The sequence below is a fragment of the Bos taurus genome, chromosome 10 (assembly GCF_002263795.3).
Source record: "Bos taurus isolate L1 Dominette 01449 registration number 42190680 breed Hereford chromosome 10, ARS-UCD2.0, whole genome shotgun sequence".
NCBI lineage: Eukaryota > Metazoa > Chordata > Mammalia > Artiodactyla > Bovidae > Bos > Bos taurus.
The window spans coordinates 100450602-100467444 of NC_037337.1; the positions used below are offsets into that span (position 1 = coordinate 100450602).

The 16843-nt window shown below is 43.8% G+C and overlaps 2 protein-coding genes across 13 annotated transcripts in view; one reads left to right on the forward strand and one right to left on the reverse strand.

Annotated features, from left to right (window-relative positions):
• The window catches only part of EML5 (EMAP like 5), a 159836-nt gene extending 150389 nt beyond the window's left edge, over nucleotides 1-9447 (reverse strand). For 6 of the 12 annotated variants that reach the window (XM_059890529.1, XM_059890528.1, XM_059890532.1 and 3 more), the window contains exon 1: nucleotides 9207-9446. In XM_059890529.1, coding sequence (XP_059746512.1) covers nucleotides 9207-9403 — 197 coding nt within the window. In that variant the 5' untranslated portion in view covers nucleotides 9404-9446. Of the gene's footprint in view, nucleotides 1-9206 lie in introns of all 12 variants that reach the window. The other 6 variants (XR_009496058.1, XR_009496057.1, XM_059890530.1 and 3 more) reach the window with 2 other exon arrangements.
• Nucleotides 9448-10199: 752 nt separating this feature from the next.
• LOC132346285 (uncharacterized protein C6orf132-like) overlaps nucleotides 10200-16843 on the forward strand; it is a 52580-nt gene continuing 45936 nt past the window's right edge. The window contains exon 1 of the mRNA XM_059890703.1: nucleotides 10200-10326. Coding sequence (XP_059746686.1) covers nucleotides 10200-10326 — 127 coding nt within the window. The remainder of the gene's footprint in view (nucleotides 10327-16843) is intronic.

The window sequence follows — 16843 nt, forward strand, 5'->3', positions numbered from 1 at the left end:
TCCTCTTTGGTTGGAAGGTAAAATAGGTACATGATTCCCGGCAACAGAAAGAGTGGCGGGATTCCTCAACAAGAGGATCAATGGCAACTGTGTATCCCAGCTCTTCTAACTGATCTGGGGAATAGGCTATGTACACTTCTCATACCAAAAATTTATTTCTGGCCCTTTAAGTTCAATTAGGTGCTCCTATTCTGCCACACATTCCATGATTCCAGGATCCATGACCATGACCTCTTCCTTGTTTGGGCTCCAATAAGAGGCTGAATACCATCCATAATTTGGCAACGATATAATCCAGAATTCTCACCTCACATCCAACCACTTTGCTTTATCGGTGTGCTCCCCAAGCTGGGTATTAAAGTAAACTCCGTTATCTCTCCTTGATTGTGAAGAACAAGATACTCTTAGAGTGAAATCTGAGTTAACACCTCCTACAATCACAACTACTTATTTCCCAATCCAGCATTATGAGCCACCCATCCCAAAAGAAAAAATATACACAATTTAGTGGTGTTATGATGAATTCAGCCCGTCTGTGGCCTCAAGAACAGCTAGATCCAAGGTGCAGTGTCTAGCTTCAGTCCCATTGCCTCTCCTCTCATTCCAAGAACTTTTTAGTATTTTTTTGCCAAGCTTACTAATTTAGATGGATATAAGCATACCGGTGTTTTAAGGTGGGCACTATATTTCACTTGATCTTTTAACAATCCAATCCATTTTTACATTACATTAGCCAACAGAGGGTGATACCGCAGACAGGAAATCCAGGAGCTGTTAAGGCTTTCATATAAGTTCTTGCAGTCTTTGGCCAATATAGTGAAACCATGTGCCACCTTATAATTAGAATAGATACCACTGCAGCAAGGCAGCTTGTTTACACTGGCCCAGTCTAGCTCCTTCCAGCCCTCTGCTGTCGAAGAACACTGATCCACAAAGGCAGACACTTGGCCTGCACAGCAGTCAGTCAGCTGTCAGTGGCTGCTTCATGCTTGGTTTGTGGCAATCTGTGGTCTCAAGCTTTACAAAACACAGTGTCCTAGCTACTGTGCCCTCTCCCGGAGTGAATCTAGGGTGCTGCAGCAACTATCCTTGTGAATTTTGTCCACTTTAGAATTTCACAGGGTGAGGGTGAGATCATTTATATGCCTCTTCAATACTAGCATATTGGATATTTGGTCTATTTCTGACTGGCAGACTCTGGCTCCAAATTGGAAATTTATTTACAGACACTCTTGGGCTTTTCATGGTCCAAACCACTGAGCCAAACTGACTGCAGCTGATCCGCCAGTCTGTTGAAATCAACTACTGGGTCACACCTCACTTGGTGCTGTCCAGGATGCACGTGATTTTGCCCATTAAGTGAACCTTCCGGGTCCCCAGTTTGTTAGCATTTTTCTGGACTGACAATGCAAGATATCTGTCTTTTCATGTTTTCAGCCACTGATGACACCGGGCAGATCCATTAATGGAAAACCCTACTACTAATCACTGCTTTTCTTGATGGGAAAAAAAAAAAAAAAACTCCAAATATGCCTTGGGCAATAGGCCCAGACTTTTTAAAGAGGTCTTAATACTTGGCAAATGATCAATACTGTGATATAATTTGTTGTTATTGTTTAGTTGCTAAGTCGTGTCCAACACTTTGCAACCCCTTGGGCTGGCTCCTCTGTCCATGGGATTTCCCAGACAAGAATACTGGAGTGGGCTGCCATTTCCTCACCCAATGGATCTTGTATAATAGTAAATGAATAAATTCGGGTGGGCCTGGAGTTTTTTGAGTTTGACTTCCCAGCCCACCACCATGGATTACTTCTATATCTAGAGCAGTGGTTTTCAACCCTGGCTGCTTACTGGAATCATCTAGGAAGCTTAAAGACAGACGCAAACAGCAACAAAGAAATTATACCTGAGACCCATCATAAATAAATTAAACTGGAATTTCTAGGGATGAGACTCAGGCACTGGTGGTTTTACTTTGCTTTAACTCTCCAAGTGATTCTAGTACGCAGCCAGGATTGAAAATCAAGACTCTAGAGCAATGTTTTTCAAACTTCAGAATACATCAGTATCACATGGAGGTAACTCAAGTGGACTGTTGGGCCCCACATCTAGAGTTTCTGATCAGGTCTGGGATGAAGTTTGACAATCTGCATTTCTAACAGGCTTCCAGGTAATGCTAATGTGTTGGTTAAAGGCCAGCACTGAAAACCACTGGTCTAGAGTATGCTTTTCAAACTTTAATATCAAAACCCACAATTTTAATATTTCAAACCCATAACACTACCTGAGAATGCTGTTAAAATTCAGAGTCTAATTCAGCAGGCCTGGGGTTTGAGATCTGCTTTTCTAATGAGCTCCTAGGTAATGCTGAAACTGATGGTCTAAGGACTACATCTTTGAACAGCAAGTATCTAGAGCTACCAGCCATGTGCCATTTTAAAAATAATCAACCAAACCAGAAGCTGCTGGAAAGACCCTGAAGGAGGCCAGTTCTGTACACCTGTGATGACATGACTCATTCTGATGACTTCTTTCTGCTCCCTCTGTTCCCCTAATCATATAAACATCCGTACACAGTCTCCTCGACAGTCATGATCACAATGTGATTATTGCAAAACAGCTAACATCTCCACTAAGGTGAAGTGCTACTCACCTGACTTGATGCAGCTGGCCACTTCCTCTCCCTGAAACACTATTTCTAACTTGGTTTCCGTGATTCTACACTCTCTTGGTTTTCTCCTGTCTCTCTGGCCACTGTTTTGTCAGTTCTTTTCCATCTTCTGAATATTTCAATGTTGGAGGGCCACAGGAATTCATTGTTCAGATTCTTTATACTCACTCCCTTGGTGATCTTATCCAGGGTTATGGCTTTAAATACTACCTACATGCTGATAACACTCAAACTTAACCCACCGCAGACTGCTTCCCTGGATTATAGATATGTATGCTCCATTGGCCTAATGTACAAGCCCACTTGGTTGGTTGTCTATTAGTATCTAAAACAGCTCATGATCGTCCGTTTCTCCCAAAGCAGAAAGTCTGCCCTCCCCACAGCTTTTGCTAATTCACTAACGGGCAACTCCATTCTCAGGTGTTCTGGCCCCAAGCTGCAACCATCTCGTGACATCTTCTCTGTCACAATTTACATCTGGTCCACCAGTAAATCACGCTGCCTCTGTCTTCAAAGTCTATCCAGTGGTTTCTCAGCGCTCCTGTCATGACCGCTTTGGCCCAAGCCACAAACATCTCTTCTAAGTCTCCTAAGTGGTCTGTCTGCTTCCATCTTTCACCTCTCCCTCCGTCTGTCATCAACACAGGATCCAGAGTGACTTTGTCAAACCATTAACTCAAAGTAGGTCACTAATTTGATTAAATTGTTCCAATGGCTTCTAATCTCCCTCAGATAGGAAGGCAAAAAAATCTTCTCAATAGCCCACAAAGTCCTAAACAATCTGCCCCACCACTTCACCAGACCTCATCTCTGTGCTCATCTCTGTGGGAATTCACTGCACTCCAGCCACTGTAACTTTCCTACTGCCCCTCAAACACACGAGGCATTCCACTTCAGGCCTTTAAACGTGACGTCCCTTTGCCTGCAACGCCATTCCCTCCAGACAGCCAGCCGGCACAGTCCCTCACCTCCACGGCTCCACTCAAGCGTTACACTTATATTTTAAGGAGGCCTTCCTGGCTCCCCTACCCAAACTTCTACCTAAACTCTTTCCAATAGTCTGTGTCTCACTTTCCTGCTTTTTTCCCCTAGCCCTTACATATTATATATATATACACACACACACACACACCCACTATATATACAAAATAATATATATGTACATACCAAATACATAATTCAATGTGCATAAATGTGAAATTTACCTTGGTTATTATCTCCCCCCAGTACATAAAGTGTCAATGAAGGTTGGGGATTTCACTTGTTTGGTTCACTGCTGTAATTCTAGTGCTAAAAACAGCCACTGGCAAATACGAATAGGTGCTCAATAAATATCTGCTGAAAGACTAAGTAAAGTAAGAAATACCTATTTTTACACCAATATGTGTCCCAGACACCACTTAAGAAAGTGTCTTTAGAACGTGGGTATAACCAACTGTGGCAAATGACGATGATAAATCAAAAACGATGAGAAGAGAGAACTGACCTCTGGATGAGCACTGTGGAGGTCACTGGTGACCTTGACAAGAGCTGCAATGATGAAATAAAATAGAGCCAACACTGAATGGGAGAAAAAGAGCTGAAGACAGTGAGGACAGATGACTTTTTCAGTTATTTTCTCTTAACATGAACCACTGCATATGACGCCACCTCTTTTCAGAATGCTATGCCTTCGCTCACTTCCCCTGATGACTGTGCCTCTCTGTTGTCCTTCAAGACCCAGCCTGCTTAGGTGTTCCACTCACTGGGACACATCCCTGGAACTGTTATACGCCTGCATATACCACATCCCAGATACACTAATGCTATCTCTGGTACACACAGGAATCTTACACTTGACTGACAGGGTTTAACTCCTAAGACCTTCAGGCTGAGACCCTTGCACAAAGAAGGAGTTCAATAAATATTTCTTGGATGAGTGAAAAGCCTTGAAGGAACAGTAAGCTGATAGTTTCTAAGGAACTATTCTTATTTCTTAATAGTTTCTAAGGATTTATTTACCATATGTTTTCCTTAATTTATATCCAAAATATATTTTATTAGTTATCTATATATTAGACATCATAAAATAAAAAGGGAAACAATTATAATACAAATCTAAAATTTCTCTTTTACCCTAATAATATACACTTAAGGTACATTTATGATAGTTTGAATTATTATTCTATATAATTCCAACCTTTGCCTGAAAACATGCTAATTTTACCTCTTAAACTATGCAGCATTTGAAAAACAACCATAAATATTTTGATATCCAAACACACAAAATGAAATCTTACAGAAAAAAATTATTATATAGTCTGTGAAAGTTAAGACCACCAATTCTAGTTACTTAAACATGGGGACATTTTACTAAATCTGTATGTTGCTTAATACTTTCTGAAGTACAGCTTCTGAATATTACACAATGCTTAAGAAAATTCTGGAATCAAGTCTGAAGGAAGGAGTTCTACCCATTTTTCAAACTGCTTATTTACTACTTCTACACATGCATGTTTTGGGATACAGACTGGCAATGTGCTTCCTAAACAGAATCATCTGGGGGCACTGTGTGAAAAACAAATTTCTGGGATCCAGCTCTAGAGGATTCTGCTGCTGCTGCTAAGTCGCTTCAGTCGTGTCCGACTCTGTGAGACCCCATAGACGGCAGCCCAGCAGGCCCTGCTGTCCCTGGGATTCTCCAGGCAAGAACACTGGAGTGGGGTGCCATTTCCTTCTGCAATGCATGAAAGTGAAAAGTGAAAGTGAAGTCACTCAGTCGTGTCTGACTCTTAGCGACCCCATGGACTGCAGCCCACCAGGCTCCTCCATCCATGGGATTTTCCAAGCAAGAGTACTGGAGTGGGGTGCCTTAGTACATGTCATGAAAAGGCTAAAAAATGGCAAAAAGCTCCTTAAATGGTTCTGCTGATCAGTCAGGTTTGGGAAATACTGACCATATATCTGGAAACATTAAGTAGACAACAAGTGGGCTTGTGGTAATTCCCGCCAGACCTTAGAAAGTTGGTACCCTCAACCCATAAACACAAAAAACACTGATCCACCATGGAAACATCACACATTCCAAAACACTTTTCCAACAATAATTCTGACTTGTGTTGAATAAATGAAGTTTTCATACTATGAGTACAGAGTGGTTAGAAACCACTTTCACTAGACTATGGTGAAGCCTGATCAGTACTTTTTCCTAAGAGCACCACCTGCCACAATTCACCAGCTGCTCTACCTTTCATTTTGTCTAAAGAAAAAAGAAAGTAGTACCAAAATGCACCGAGTTAACTACATTCCATTAATGGTCTTCAGTGGTGATACATGTTTTGAGAACTATCAGTAACATCCACTACTTCAAATACAAACTTGTCAAAAATGTGTTGATGGGTGGTATCTGGAGAAACTAATTTAAAAAGCTATTGTATCCTTTGGGAAGACAGCTGGCAAAAGTTTCAAAATATAGACCAGGCTACAGATGTGCATTTTATATTAAAACTGCCAGTAGTCTATAACTTACTCTTAAACCTGTAACAAACATTTAATAACTAGATAATTTTATCAATATAACTTGGGACACAGAAAAAAAAAGCAAATTAAGAAAAAAAAGTGACTAAAATTCTGACAGTGAAACAAATTTCTATATAAATCAGTAATACTGAAATAAATATAACTGAAGGACAGAACACTATATACATACATATCTAATAAAAAGAAGTAAGATAACTACACGTTAACACAGACAAAATGATAAAGTCACGTGGCACCACCGCTGGCAATGCTAGATGTAGTAAGATGACAGAACTGGAAAGCAAATAATCATTACCTTTGTCTTTCCAACCAATACGGCACTTACATTTTTAAAACCTAAAGACAATGACTTGCTCAGTCTGGTACAGTCTTACATTCAGACTAAGTTATATTTAATAAGTTTACCTAAGTTTCAAGCAAATATGGAAACAACACAGATGATCAATACAGCAATGACGTTTTATTAATAAGGTAACATTACAGCAACATTGTTTTCCACCATGGTACCATTTATAAAAATTTCATTTTCTGCTGTGACATAATTGAAAAATTACAGTAGTAACTATACCTGTATTTCAGACACTGAATGGAAACAAATTTGAAAACGTTGAACTTTCACAAACAAGAATGATTTCTATCATTAATTGCTTGAAACGAAATTTCCAAAACTCTTTGATTGCTAAGTTACAGTCTTGCTACTGCTGCTGCTAAGTCACTTCAGTTGTGTCCGACTCTGTGTGACCCCAAAGACAGCAGCCCACGAGGCTCCCCCATCCCTGGGATTCTCCAGGCAAGAACACTGGAGTGGGTTGCCATTTCCTTCTCCAATGCATGAAAGTGAAAAGCGAAAGTGAGGTCGCTCAGTCGTGTCCGACCCCCAGCGACCCCATGAACTGCAGCCCACCAGGCTCCTCCGTCCATGGATTTTCCAGGCAAGCGTACCACTATTGCTTGAAACAAAATTTCCGGAACTCTTTGATTGCTAAGTTATAGTCTTAGTACTGTATTAAATTTGTGCCACAATTTCAGGATGCAATTGCCATGGCAATTTTCAAGCAAACTTTTTACTGTTATAAATTATTCTGAGGGTGAATCATTTGCATAAAGTCACAAGCAAGTATCCAATTAAGGCAAAAATTAGACTAATCTGTCATTTTGAAACATTTTGAGACACTACATGTATGGTTATGCAACTATGTACACCAAAGGAAAGCAAAAGCATCTCTTCCTTGCCGTTTACTGAAACACAATTTTAAAAATTCAAGCCATGTGACATATAGGTTCAAATTACTGCTGGAAGAATAAACAAAGCATCATTTACCCCATCAAAAAAAATTGTATCTAGTTTCAGAAGATCTTCATACCATATTACTCTCAACTACCAAGGAGTAAAAACAACAGAAGTGCACCTCAACACCCTTCACACCTACCTACCCCACCTACTAAAGGAACCTAACAGACTGAATATCTGGAGGAGGGCTCCAGTCAAGGCTGTTTCAACTAGATAAACTTAACTATCCCCTGAACTGTCGGAGACCTAATACATGGAAAAGAGAGAAACTGGAAAGGATCAGGGAAAAAGACAAAGAACTGGGGTAAATTCTACTCTTGGGGTGAGTAACACACAAGATGGTAAAGAATCTGCCTGCAGTGCAGGAGACCAGGGTTCGATCCCTGCATGGGGGAATATCCCCTGGAGAAGGAAATGGCAACCCACTCGGGTACTCTTACCTGGAGAATTCCACGGACAGTGGAGCCTGGCAGGCTACAGTCCATGGGATCTCAAAGAGTCTGACTAAGCACACACACACACTGAACCCCAAACACTGCCTCATTTCCTATTCCACAACCGGTTTCTGCTCTTTATTCTATCTTGCCCTACCTTTTGTTTGTCCTAGGCCTCCCTCCCTCTCGCATAAATGTGCAGACATGCAAAACAGATCTTTATTTATGGTATTTAAGTACCAGAGTGTTTTGCCTACAAAACATCAAACCATGATACCAAATGGGTTTTAATTGCACAGTTTAAGTCCTGTGGAACACAGATATGGGGATAAAACTGAGTAATCAAACCCAATCATAGGATCTCTTAAAAACACACACACACGGTCTCAAATGTTTTAAAACACATCTCTATTTATCAACGACAAATATGCTGTGCTTGAGACAATAATCAACAGTCTAAAATAATCTCTGCTGCTCTTAACTTCATTTGCCACAAAAGTTCTGCTGAGACACTGATGGAAAATACTATTTCAAATACACCGCTCACTAAAGAAATGGAAACAAGCACTGGGACCAACTTTAAGATGTCGGTCAAAGAAGAATTAAAATGAAGACAAAATTGTGATTTAAGTAAAAAAAAAAAAAAAGTAAACTTATTTAGGAGTGCTTTACCAAAAAGGAAACAAGAGAAATGGACATCAGAATTAGTTTAGCACCTAAAATGATTGTGGGGGGGTGGGGTGTGGATGGGTTGAATCAATCCTTACCCTCAAACTGCCTTCAGGTGTGCAAATTTTAAAGTCCGATGAATTGCGGGAAGGTTGCCGGTATTTCTATCTGCTTATAACAGCAGGCGCTGAAACCTCAACTAGTTATTATGGCCAAGAGCCGAGTGCCCTCTAGGATGCCACCCGCGGCGCGCTCCCCGGGACCAGCCTAGCGCTTACGGGACTCTTCTGCGTTCTCTACTAGGTAAAGGACTTCCCTCTGGCAGTGTAAGAATTCGTTTAATAAGCAGTCTCTGACGAGATTTCAAGGGGTAAAAATGCAACCTACGGCAGCTTTCGGTACACTGCACTCATCTGAGGAAGGGAGAAGGGAGGACCCCCGATTTGGGGCCATCGCAGCGACCCGAGGGGGAGACTCGGGGTACGAAGACGGGAAAGGGGGCCGGTTTCCCGGTGCCCAGAGGGCAGGGTCGGGACTAGACGGCCCCGGGCCTCCCCTTTGGGGCGCGGCGCCCTGCCCGAGCGGGCCGCGGGGGGCCGCCGGCCGCCCCCGGGCCGCGTACCTGATGATGTCGTCGCTGTGGCCCCGGTAGAACTTCTGCCGGTGCTCGCGCGGGCTGTACACCACGCCGACGCCCGCCACGAAGTACACGATCTCCTTGGCCGCCGTGTAGTAGAGGTTGTTGCGGCACTGGTGGCCCCGGTAGCCGTACACCCACTCGAGCCGCAGGTGGCAGCTCGGGGCGCTCCTGGCCGCCATGTCGGGGCGCCCAGCCCGCCGCGCCGCTCCGCTCGGGCGCCCGGCGGCGGGAGGCGGCGGCGGCCGGGCGAAGCGAGCCCTCCCCCGGCGGCCGGCACTCGCCGCCTGCCGCGTTCTCTACGCCGCGCCCGGCAGCCGCATGCCGCCTCTCCCTGCCGCCGCCGGCGCCGCCTCAGCCCACGGGCGGGAGGGGAGCCCTCGCCTCGCGGTGCATGCTGAGGGCCGCGGGCGCCGCCGGCCGTCAGGTGAGGTGGGGGATTGCCGCGCGCCCTCCCTTCGCCGCCTCGGCCGCCTGGTCTCCTCAGCCCGCAGCGCCCAAGCCGTGAGCCGAGCGAGCGAGGACCCGCCTCCCGTCTCCACTCCTCAGCCACCGCCGCCCCGGTCCCCCTGCGGCGTTCGCGTCCCGCCGCGGCCTCGTCCCACAGCTCGGCGGGCCCGCGCCGCGCGCGCCCCCGAGCCCAGACCCGCGGAGTGCGCGCGCTCTCCGAGCTCAGACCGGCGCCGCGCGTTCCCCCACCCGCTAGCCCAGACACGCGCCGCGCGCGCCCCGAGCCCAGACACGCGCCGCACGCCCCCGGACCCCCGAGCCCAGACCCGCGGCGTGCGCGCCCCGACCCCCGACCCGCGGCGTGCGCGCGCCCCCGAGCCCAGACCCGCGGCCCCGGCCCCCGCCGCCCGCGCGCGCCTCGCCCCGCCCCTCCCAGCGGGGGCGCTCCCGGGACAGTCTCTGGGCCCTGGTTCTCCTGCTCTCCCTCTAGCTGCACGTTTCTAGCTCGGCTATCTTCGGCCAGGACCAATGACCTCGGCTGCCCTGATCGCATCCCGCTCCGGCTCCGGGCGGACTCTCGGTCGCCCTTGTCCCCTGCTGCCGCAGAGCTCCTGTAGGTCTCACCAGGGCCTCGTCCTCGGCCAGGACTACGCTTGTGCGTGGAAGAATCAACACCAGGATCTTAACCTCCCTGTTTAATTGTTCCTCTTACCTGGTGCGTGTGTACGCTTTTCTGGCCGCTTCATAGTGCTCGCTGTAGCAGACGTTGCGTGGGACTAAAACCTGACTTCCTGAATACACGTTTTCTTATTTGTATACGTGACCTCAAAGCTAAAAGTAGAATTTAACTCGTAAAATCACACGCCAGATCCTATTTCTTGATAAATAGCAATGGTATTTTCAAAGCTAAAAGTAGAATTTAAATCGTAAAATCACATGCCAGATCCTATTACTCGATAAATAGCAATGGTACGGGAGAGGGAAATGGCAACCCAAGCCAGTGTTCTTGCCTGGAGAATCCCGTGGACAGGGGAGCCTGGTGGGCTGCCGTCGTCCATGGGGTCGCACAGAGTCAGACACTACTGAAGCGACTTAGCAGCAGCAGCAGCAGCAGCAATAGCAGCAATAGTACCTGATTTTGTTTTTTTAGAGAACTGTTTTGAACTGCAACTGTTTTGATACTTCTCGAATGGTGGTGATGAAGATGTCTTCAGTCTTAATGACACTGGAGAATGAGCCTGTAAGCACAAATACTGGAAGCAATGAGTTCTAGGTCAGTTCCTCTCCTACTGAGTTTTCTTAAGATTTACAACAAGAAAAAATAATTTATAAAACACAAGTATGAGTCTTCTGTGTCTGGGAAAAAAATCAGTGTTTTATTTCCTTGGGAAATACCCAAACTTGGAAATCTTAAAAAAAAAAAAAAAACTTGGAAATCTTAAAAAAAAAAAAAAAAAGCTAGAATAAACTAGCATATTTTTAAGAAAGAGGTGATGATTCCTAGATGGCATCCATACCTTGGACTAAATGTTACCCTATTTCTGCTTCCTCAAAGATGCAAATTACCAATTTAAGACAAGAGGAAACCTTTTCAGTTTTGGCTATGACTTCTAGTCGACATATAGGAAAGGAGGGCTATTTCAGAGGAAAGAATTTCAACCAGTGTCATGGAAAGTAAACTATGAACGTGTAAGCAGATTTGGTGAACTCCACCAGGCAGGTTGAAAGTAGAAATGGAATCCAATTAGTTCACGATAATCATCTAACAAAACAGTGAGGAACTACAATGCAGGAAAAACTGTCAGCACTTCATAAAATTTCCCAGCTTTTAAATTCTTCTTATTCTATTCCCAGGTGATTAGCTATAAAACTGTCAATGAAAATAATCAATATACCAATCTATACCTGGAGAAGGAAATGGCAACCCACTCCAGTGTTCTTGCCTGGAAAATCCCATGGACAGAGGAGCCTGATGGGCTACAGTCTATGGGGTCTCAGGGATCAGACACGACTTAGCCACTAAACCAATCTGTAATAGAAATAGAAAAGTTTTGAGCCAAACTGAGGACGATAGCCTGGGATACACAGATCCAATAAGCACTTGAATTGTACTCCCCTGGACTACAAAATAGGGCTTCCCTGGTGGCTTAGCGGTAAGGAATCCGCTTGCAGTACAGAAGATGCAGGTTCAATCCCTGGGTTGGGAAGATCCCCTGGAGAAGAAGATGGCTACCCACTCCAGTAGTTTTGCCAGGATAATCCCATGGACAGAGGATGTAAGTGGGCTACAGTCTTTGGGGTCGCAAAGGGTCAGAATGACTTCAGTTCAGTTCAATTCAGTCGCTCAGTCGTGTCCGACTCTTTGCGACCCCATGAATTGCAGCACGCCAGGCCTCCCTGTCCATCACCATCGACTGAATAACAACAACAAAAGTCTACAAAATGGAGAAGGGTTATACGGGCAAAAACTAAAATTACATAAATTGTTTGTCAAGTACTAGGATTGGCCCTGGAAAGGAGTAAGGGTTCTTGGCAAGCATGGATTGATTGGGTTCAAAATGGTTGCTTGGTTACAAGGGGAGACCTTGGGAACATAAGGTTCTGGCTGACAGTAGCTAGCAGATATTGTTTTGAGACTGATTGGTGGTGTCCTTGAAACTGATACAGTTCAGAAAATTCAAGTTCTCAGGGATGGAGAAACATACAGGAAACCACATCCACAATAGCCACCCAGCTCCACTTTGGATGCTTGAACCACAATTATTTGTTTTTATTTTTAAACATTTTAATTGTGATAGAAGTCACATAACATAAACAATTTTAATCACAGTTAACTATGCTTCAGTGGCACCAAGTACACTCACATTGTGCAACTCCCAACATCATCCATCTCTGGAGTTTTTTACTCTCCTGAACTGAAACTTTGTTCCCATTTAAAACTAAGTCCCCATCCCCTCTCCCCACCCCTGCCTCTGGCATCTATGAATGTACTTTCTGACTCTATGAATATGACTATTCTCAGTTCAGTTCAGTTGCTCAGTCGTGTCCGACTCTCTGCAACCCCATGGACCGAAGCACGCCAGGCCTCCCTGTCCATCACCAACTCCCGGAGTTCAGCCAGACTCACGTCCACCGAGTCAGTGATGCCATCCAGCCATCTCATCCTCTGTCGTCCCCTTCTCCTCCTGCCCCCAATCCTTCCCAGCATCAGAGTCTTTTCCAATGAGTCAACTCTTCGAGTGAGGTGGCCAAAGTACTGGAGTTTCAGCTTTAGCATCAGTCCTTCCAAAGAACACGCAGGACTGATCTCCTTTAGAATGGACTGGTTGGATCTCCTTGCAGTCCAAGGGACTCTCAAGAGTCTTCTCCAACACCACAGTTTAAAAGCATCAATTCTTCGGTGCTCAGCCTTCTTCACAGTCCAACTCTCACATCCATACATGACTACTGGAAAAACCATAGGCTTGACTAGATGGACCTTTGTTGGCAAAGTAATGTCTCTGCTTTTCAATATACTATCTAGGTTGGTCATAACTTTCCTTCCAAGGAGTAAGTGTCTTTTAATTTCATGGCTGCAGTCACCATCCGCAGTGATTTTGGAGCCCCCCAAAATAAAGTCTGACACTGTTTCCACTGTTTCCCCATCTATTTCCCATGAAGTGATGAGACCAGATGGCATGATCTTCGTTTTCTGAATGTTGAGCTTTAAGCCAACTTTTTCACTCTCCTCTTTCACTTTCATCAAGAGGCTATTTAGTTCCTCTTCACTTTCTGCCATAAGACTATTCTAGTTACCTCATATAAGTGGAGTCAAATGGTGTTTGTATGCACCTACTGTATACTGAAGGGGCTCCCCTGGTGGCTCCGTGGTAAAGAATCTGCCTGCAGTGCAGAAGACCGCCTGCAATGCAGGAGACACAAAGTCAATCCCTGGGTCAGGAAGAACCCCTAGAGAGGAAAGGGCAACCCACTCCAGGTTCTTGCCTGGGAAATCCCATGGACAGAGGAGCCTTGCGGGCTACAGTTTGTGGTTGCAAGAGAGTTGGCCAAGACTTAGAGATGACTAAACTGCCACCACTGTATATTGAAATGTGTTCTTAAGGTTAACTTAATATATGCCCTAAAAACAGATTGTACCTTTTTTCCCCGTGCCATACAGTAGGTTCTCATTAGTCACCCATCTCATACATAGTAGTGTATATACGTCAATCCCAATCTCCCAGTTCATCCCCCCACTTTTCTCTTGGTGTCCATAAGTTTGTTCTCTACATCTCTGTCTGTTTCTGCTTTGCACATAGGTTCGGCTGTACTATTTTTCTAGATTCCACACATATGCATTATGTAAAATATTTGTTTTTATTTCTTTCTGACATACCTTATATGACAGTCTCTAGGTCCATCCACATCCCTGCAAATCCTTTTTATGGCTGAGTAATATTTCACTGCATATGTATTGTTGTTCAATCATGTCTGACTCTTTGTGACTCCACGGGCTGCAGCATACCAGGCTTCCCTGTTCTTCACCATGTCCAGGAGTTTGCCCAACTTCATGTCCATTGATTCGGTGGTGCCACCCAACCATCTCATCCTCTGTCGTTCCCTTCTTCTCCTGCCATCAAACTTGTTGTATATGTATACCACATCTTCTTTATCCATTCCTTTGTTGATGGACATTTAGGTGACTTCCATGTCCTGGCTATTGTACATAGTGCTGCAATGAACAATGGGGTGAATGTATCTTTTTGAATTATGGTTTTCTCCAGATACGTGCCTAGGAGCGGGGTTACTGGGTCATATGATCATTCTGGGCTTTCCAAGTTGTGCTAGTGGTAAAGAACATACTTGCAAATACAGGAGACATAAGAGACATGGATTCGACCCTGGGGTCAGGAAGATCTCCTGGAGGAGGGCATGACAATCCATTCCAGTATTCTTGCCGGGAGAATCCCATGGACAGAGGAGCCCGGTGAGCCACAGTCCATAGGGTCGCCAAGAGTCATACGTGACTCAGGCAACTCAGCACGCAAGCACGCATGGTCGTTCTATTTTTAGTCTTTGAAAGAACCTCCATTTTATTCTCCATAAAAAGTTCTTTCCTTTAATGGTTAAAGCAGATGTACAATGCGTGTTTCAGTTCAGTTCACTCAGTCATGTCCGACTTTTTGTGACCCCATGGACTGCAGTATACCAGGCTTCCCTGTCCATCACGAACTCCTGGAGCCTACCCAAACTCATGTCCACTGAGTCGGTGATGCTCAAAGCAGACTGTTCTAGTTAGCATAAGGTTTAAGTTAAATCATATATAAGCCAGAATGATTTTGCCATACTTCAGTATGTGAAAAATATCTTCCATCAAAACTCTTGTAATGAGGGCAGCCAAAAATTAGAAAGGGAAGGTGAGCAAGCATGGGGGATACGTGCCACACTCAACAGCTTGTCCTTGGCTTGGGATGACAAGAATAAAGAGAAGAGGACTGCAGGGTAGGCTCTGACACCTGCTAAGAAGAAGGAACTCAGGCTTGAGAAGTCGCTCTGAAGACATAAAACCACCTGTGTAGAGTTCCCTGGACAAGGGCATACACAATTTCTCTTTGTCACAAGTATTTGCTTTTTTTAAATAAGAATATTTTGCTAACTCACTACTGAGTTCCCTGAAAATCCCTGGTGGGAAAAAGGAAATGTTGTTGGTTATTTAAATTTAAGCAGTGAACTTAGAAAAGATGGAATATTTTGTTACTGTATAATTGTGGCACATTCATTGCTGGCTATGTGTAGTTTTTATGATATGTAGGGTGGTGAGGAATAAATATTTTTTTCCATGTTTCAGATTTTTTCAGTACACTCTCATGGATCCCATGATATATATTTAAGTATCATATTAATAACAGATCGAAATAATCTTTCCATTATTATATTTTCCATTGCACTCTTTAATGACCCAAGGGTGGAGTGTGAAGCGAAAACATTCTTAATTAAACAATCCTCAACTGACAACTCAAGGCCAAAAGAGACAGCTGAGGCAGAAGGGTGGCTAAAGAGTAAAACATTCCTGAACAACAGAGAGAAAAAGTCCTGATTGTTCTTACCCTTACTTTTTATGTAATGTTTTCACTAGTGTCACATCAGAAAGCTTAATCAACCTTTTATTGCTAGGTGTGTTTTCACATCTGTACATTTTGAAAGAATGTAAATAAGGATGCAGGAGAAAGACCCCTAAATTCTACACGTCAACAGGTGCACATTTGTTAGGCATTTTAAATATAAACTACACCACATTTTGGTAATCTATATCTTGAAACTTGGGTTCCTAGTGTGGTATATTCCAAACATTTGAAATATTAAAATGCAAGCAAATAATTTTTTTTTTTTTGCTGCCTACCAATTTTAGTTACCCTCAGGTCTTTACAAAAAGAAATAAAAGACAAAGTATATAAAGCTTGGAAGGCAAAATTCACGCTACTAATTCTAACTAGCTCATTCAGCCAACTTATGGATTGTAACGATTTGATTTTTAATATGCTGTGCATAAAGTGTTTCTGTAACCATAGCTTTAACATATTTTATGTACAGAGCCTAACATAGTGCCTGGCACTATGAAAGATGTTTCATATGTATTTGTCAACCATTAAATATTAAAAAGAATACTTGTGTAGTCACAATAGAATTCCTTTTAGTTTTATCTTTAATAGTTGAAACTCTTGAAAACTTGAACCTTCTTCTGATCTCCAATACTGTATTAGTAAGAACTTTTTCAGTTATATGTGACAGAAACCTCTCAAAATGGCTTTAGATAAAAATGGAATTTTGATGTCAAAAAGGACTGAAACTAGAACTGGCACCAAAGCACTTGGATCTTAGGGGCTCAAGATGCCATCAGAACCAGGTCATCAGAATAAACCCAGTCTGAATTTCTTTTGAGTTGACGCCATTGCCAGAAAGCAAGAGAGGGGCCAGCAGCTGCAGTTCTACTATCTTCTCTCAGAAATCCCTGTGGGAGTTCATGCAGCTCAATCCCAGACAAACAACCCCATCAAAAAGTGGACCAAGGAACCAAATGGACATTTCTTCAAAGAAGACATGCAGATGGCTGATACACTCATTAAAAATGCTCAAGATCACTCATTATTAGAGAAATGCAAATCAAAACCACAATAAGGTAATCATCTCACGCT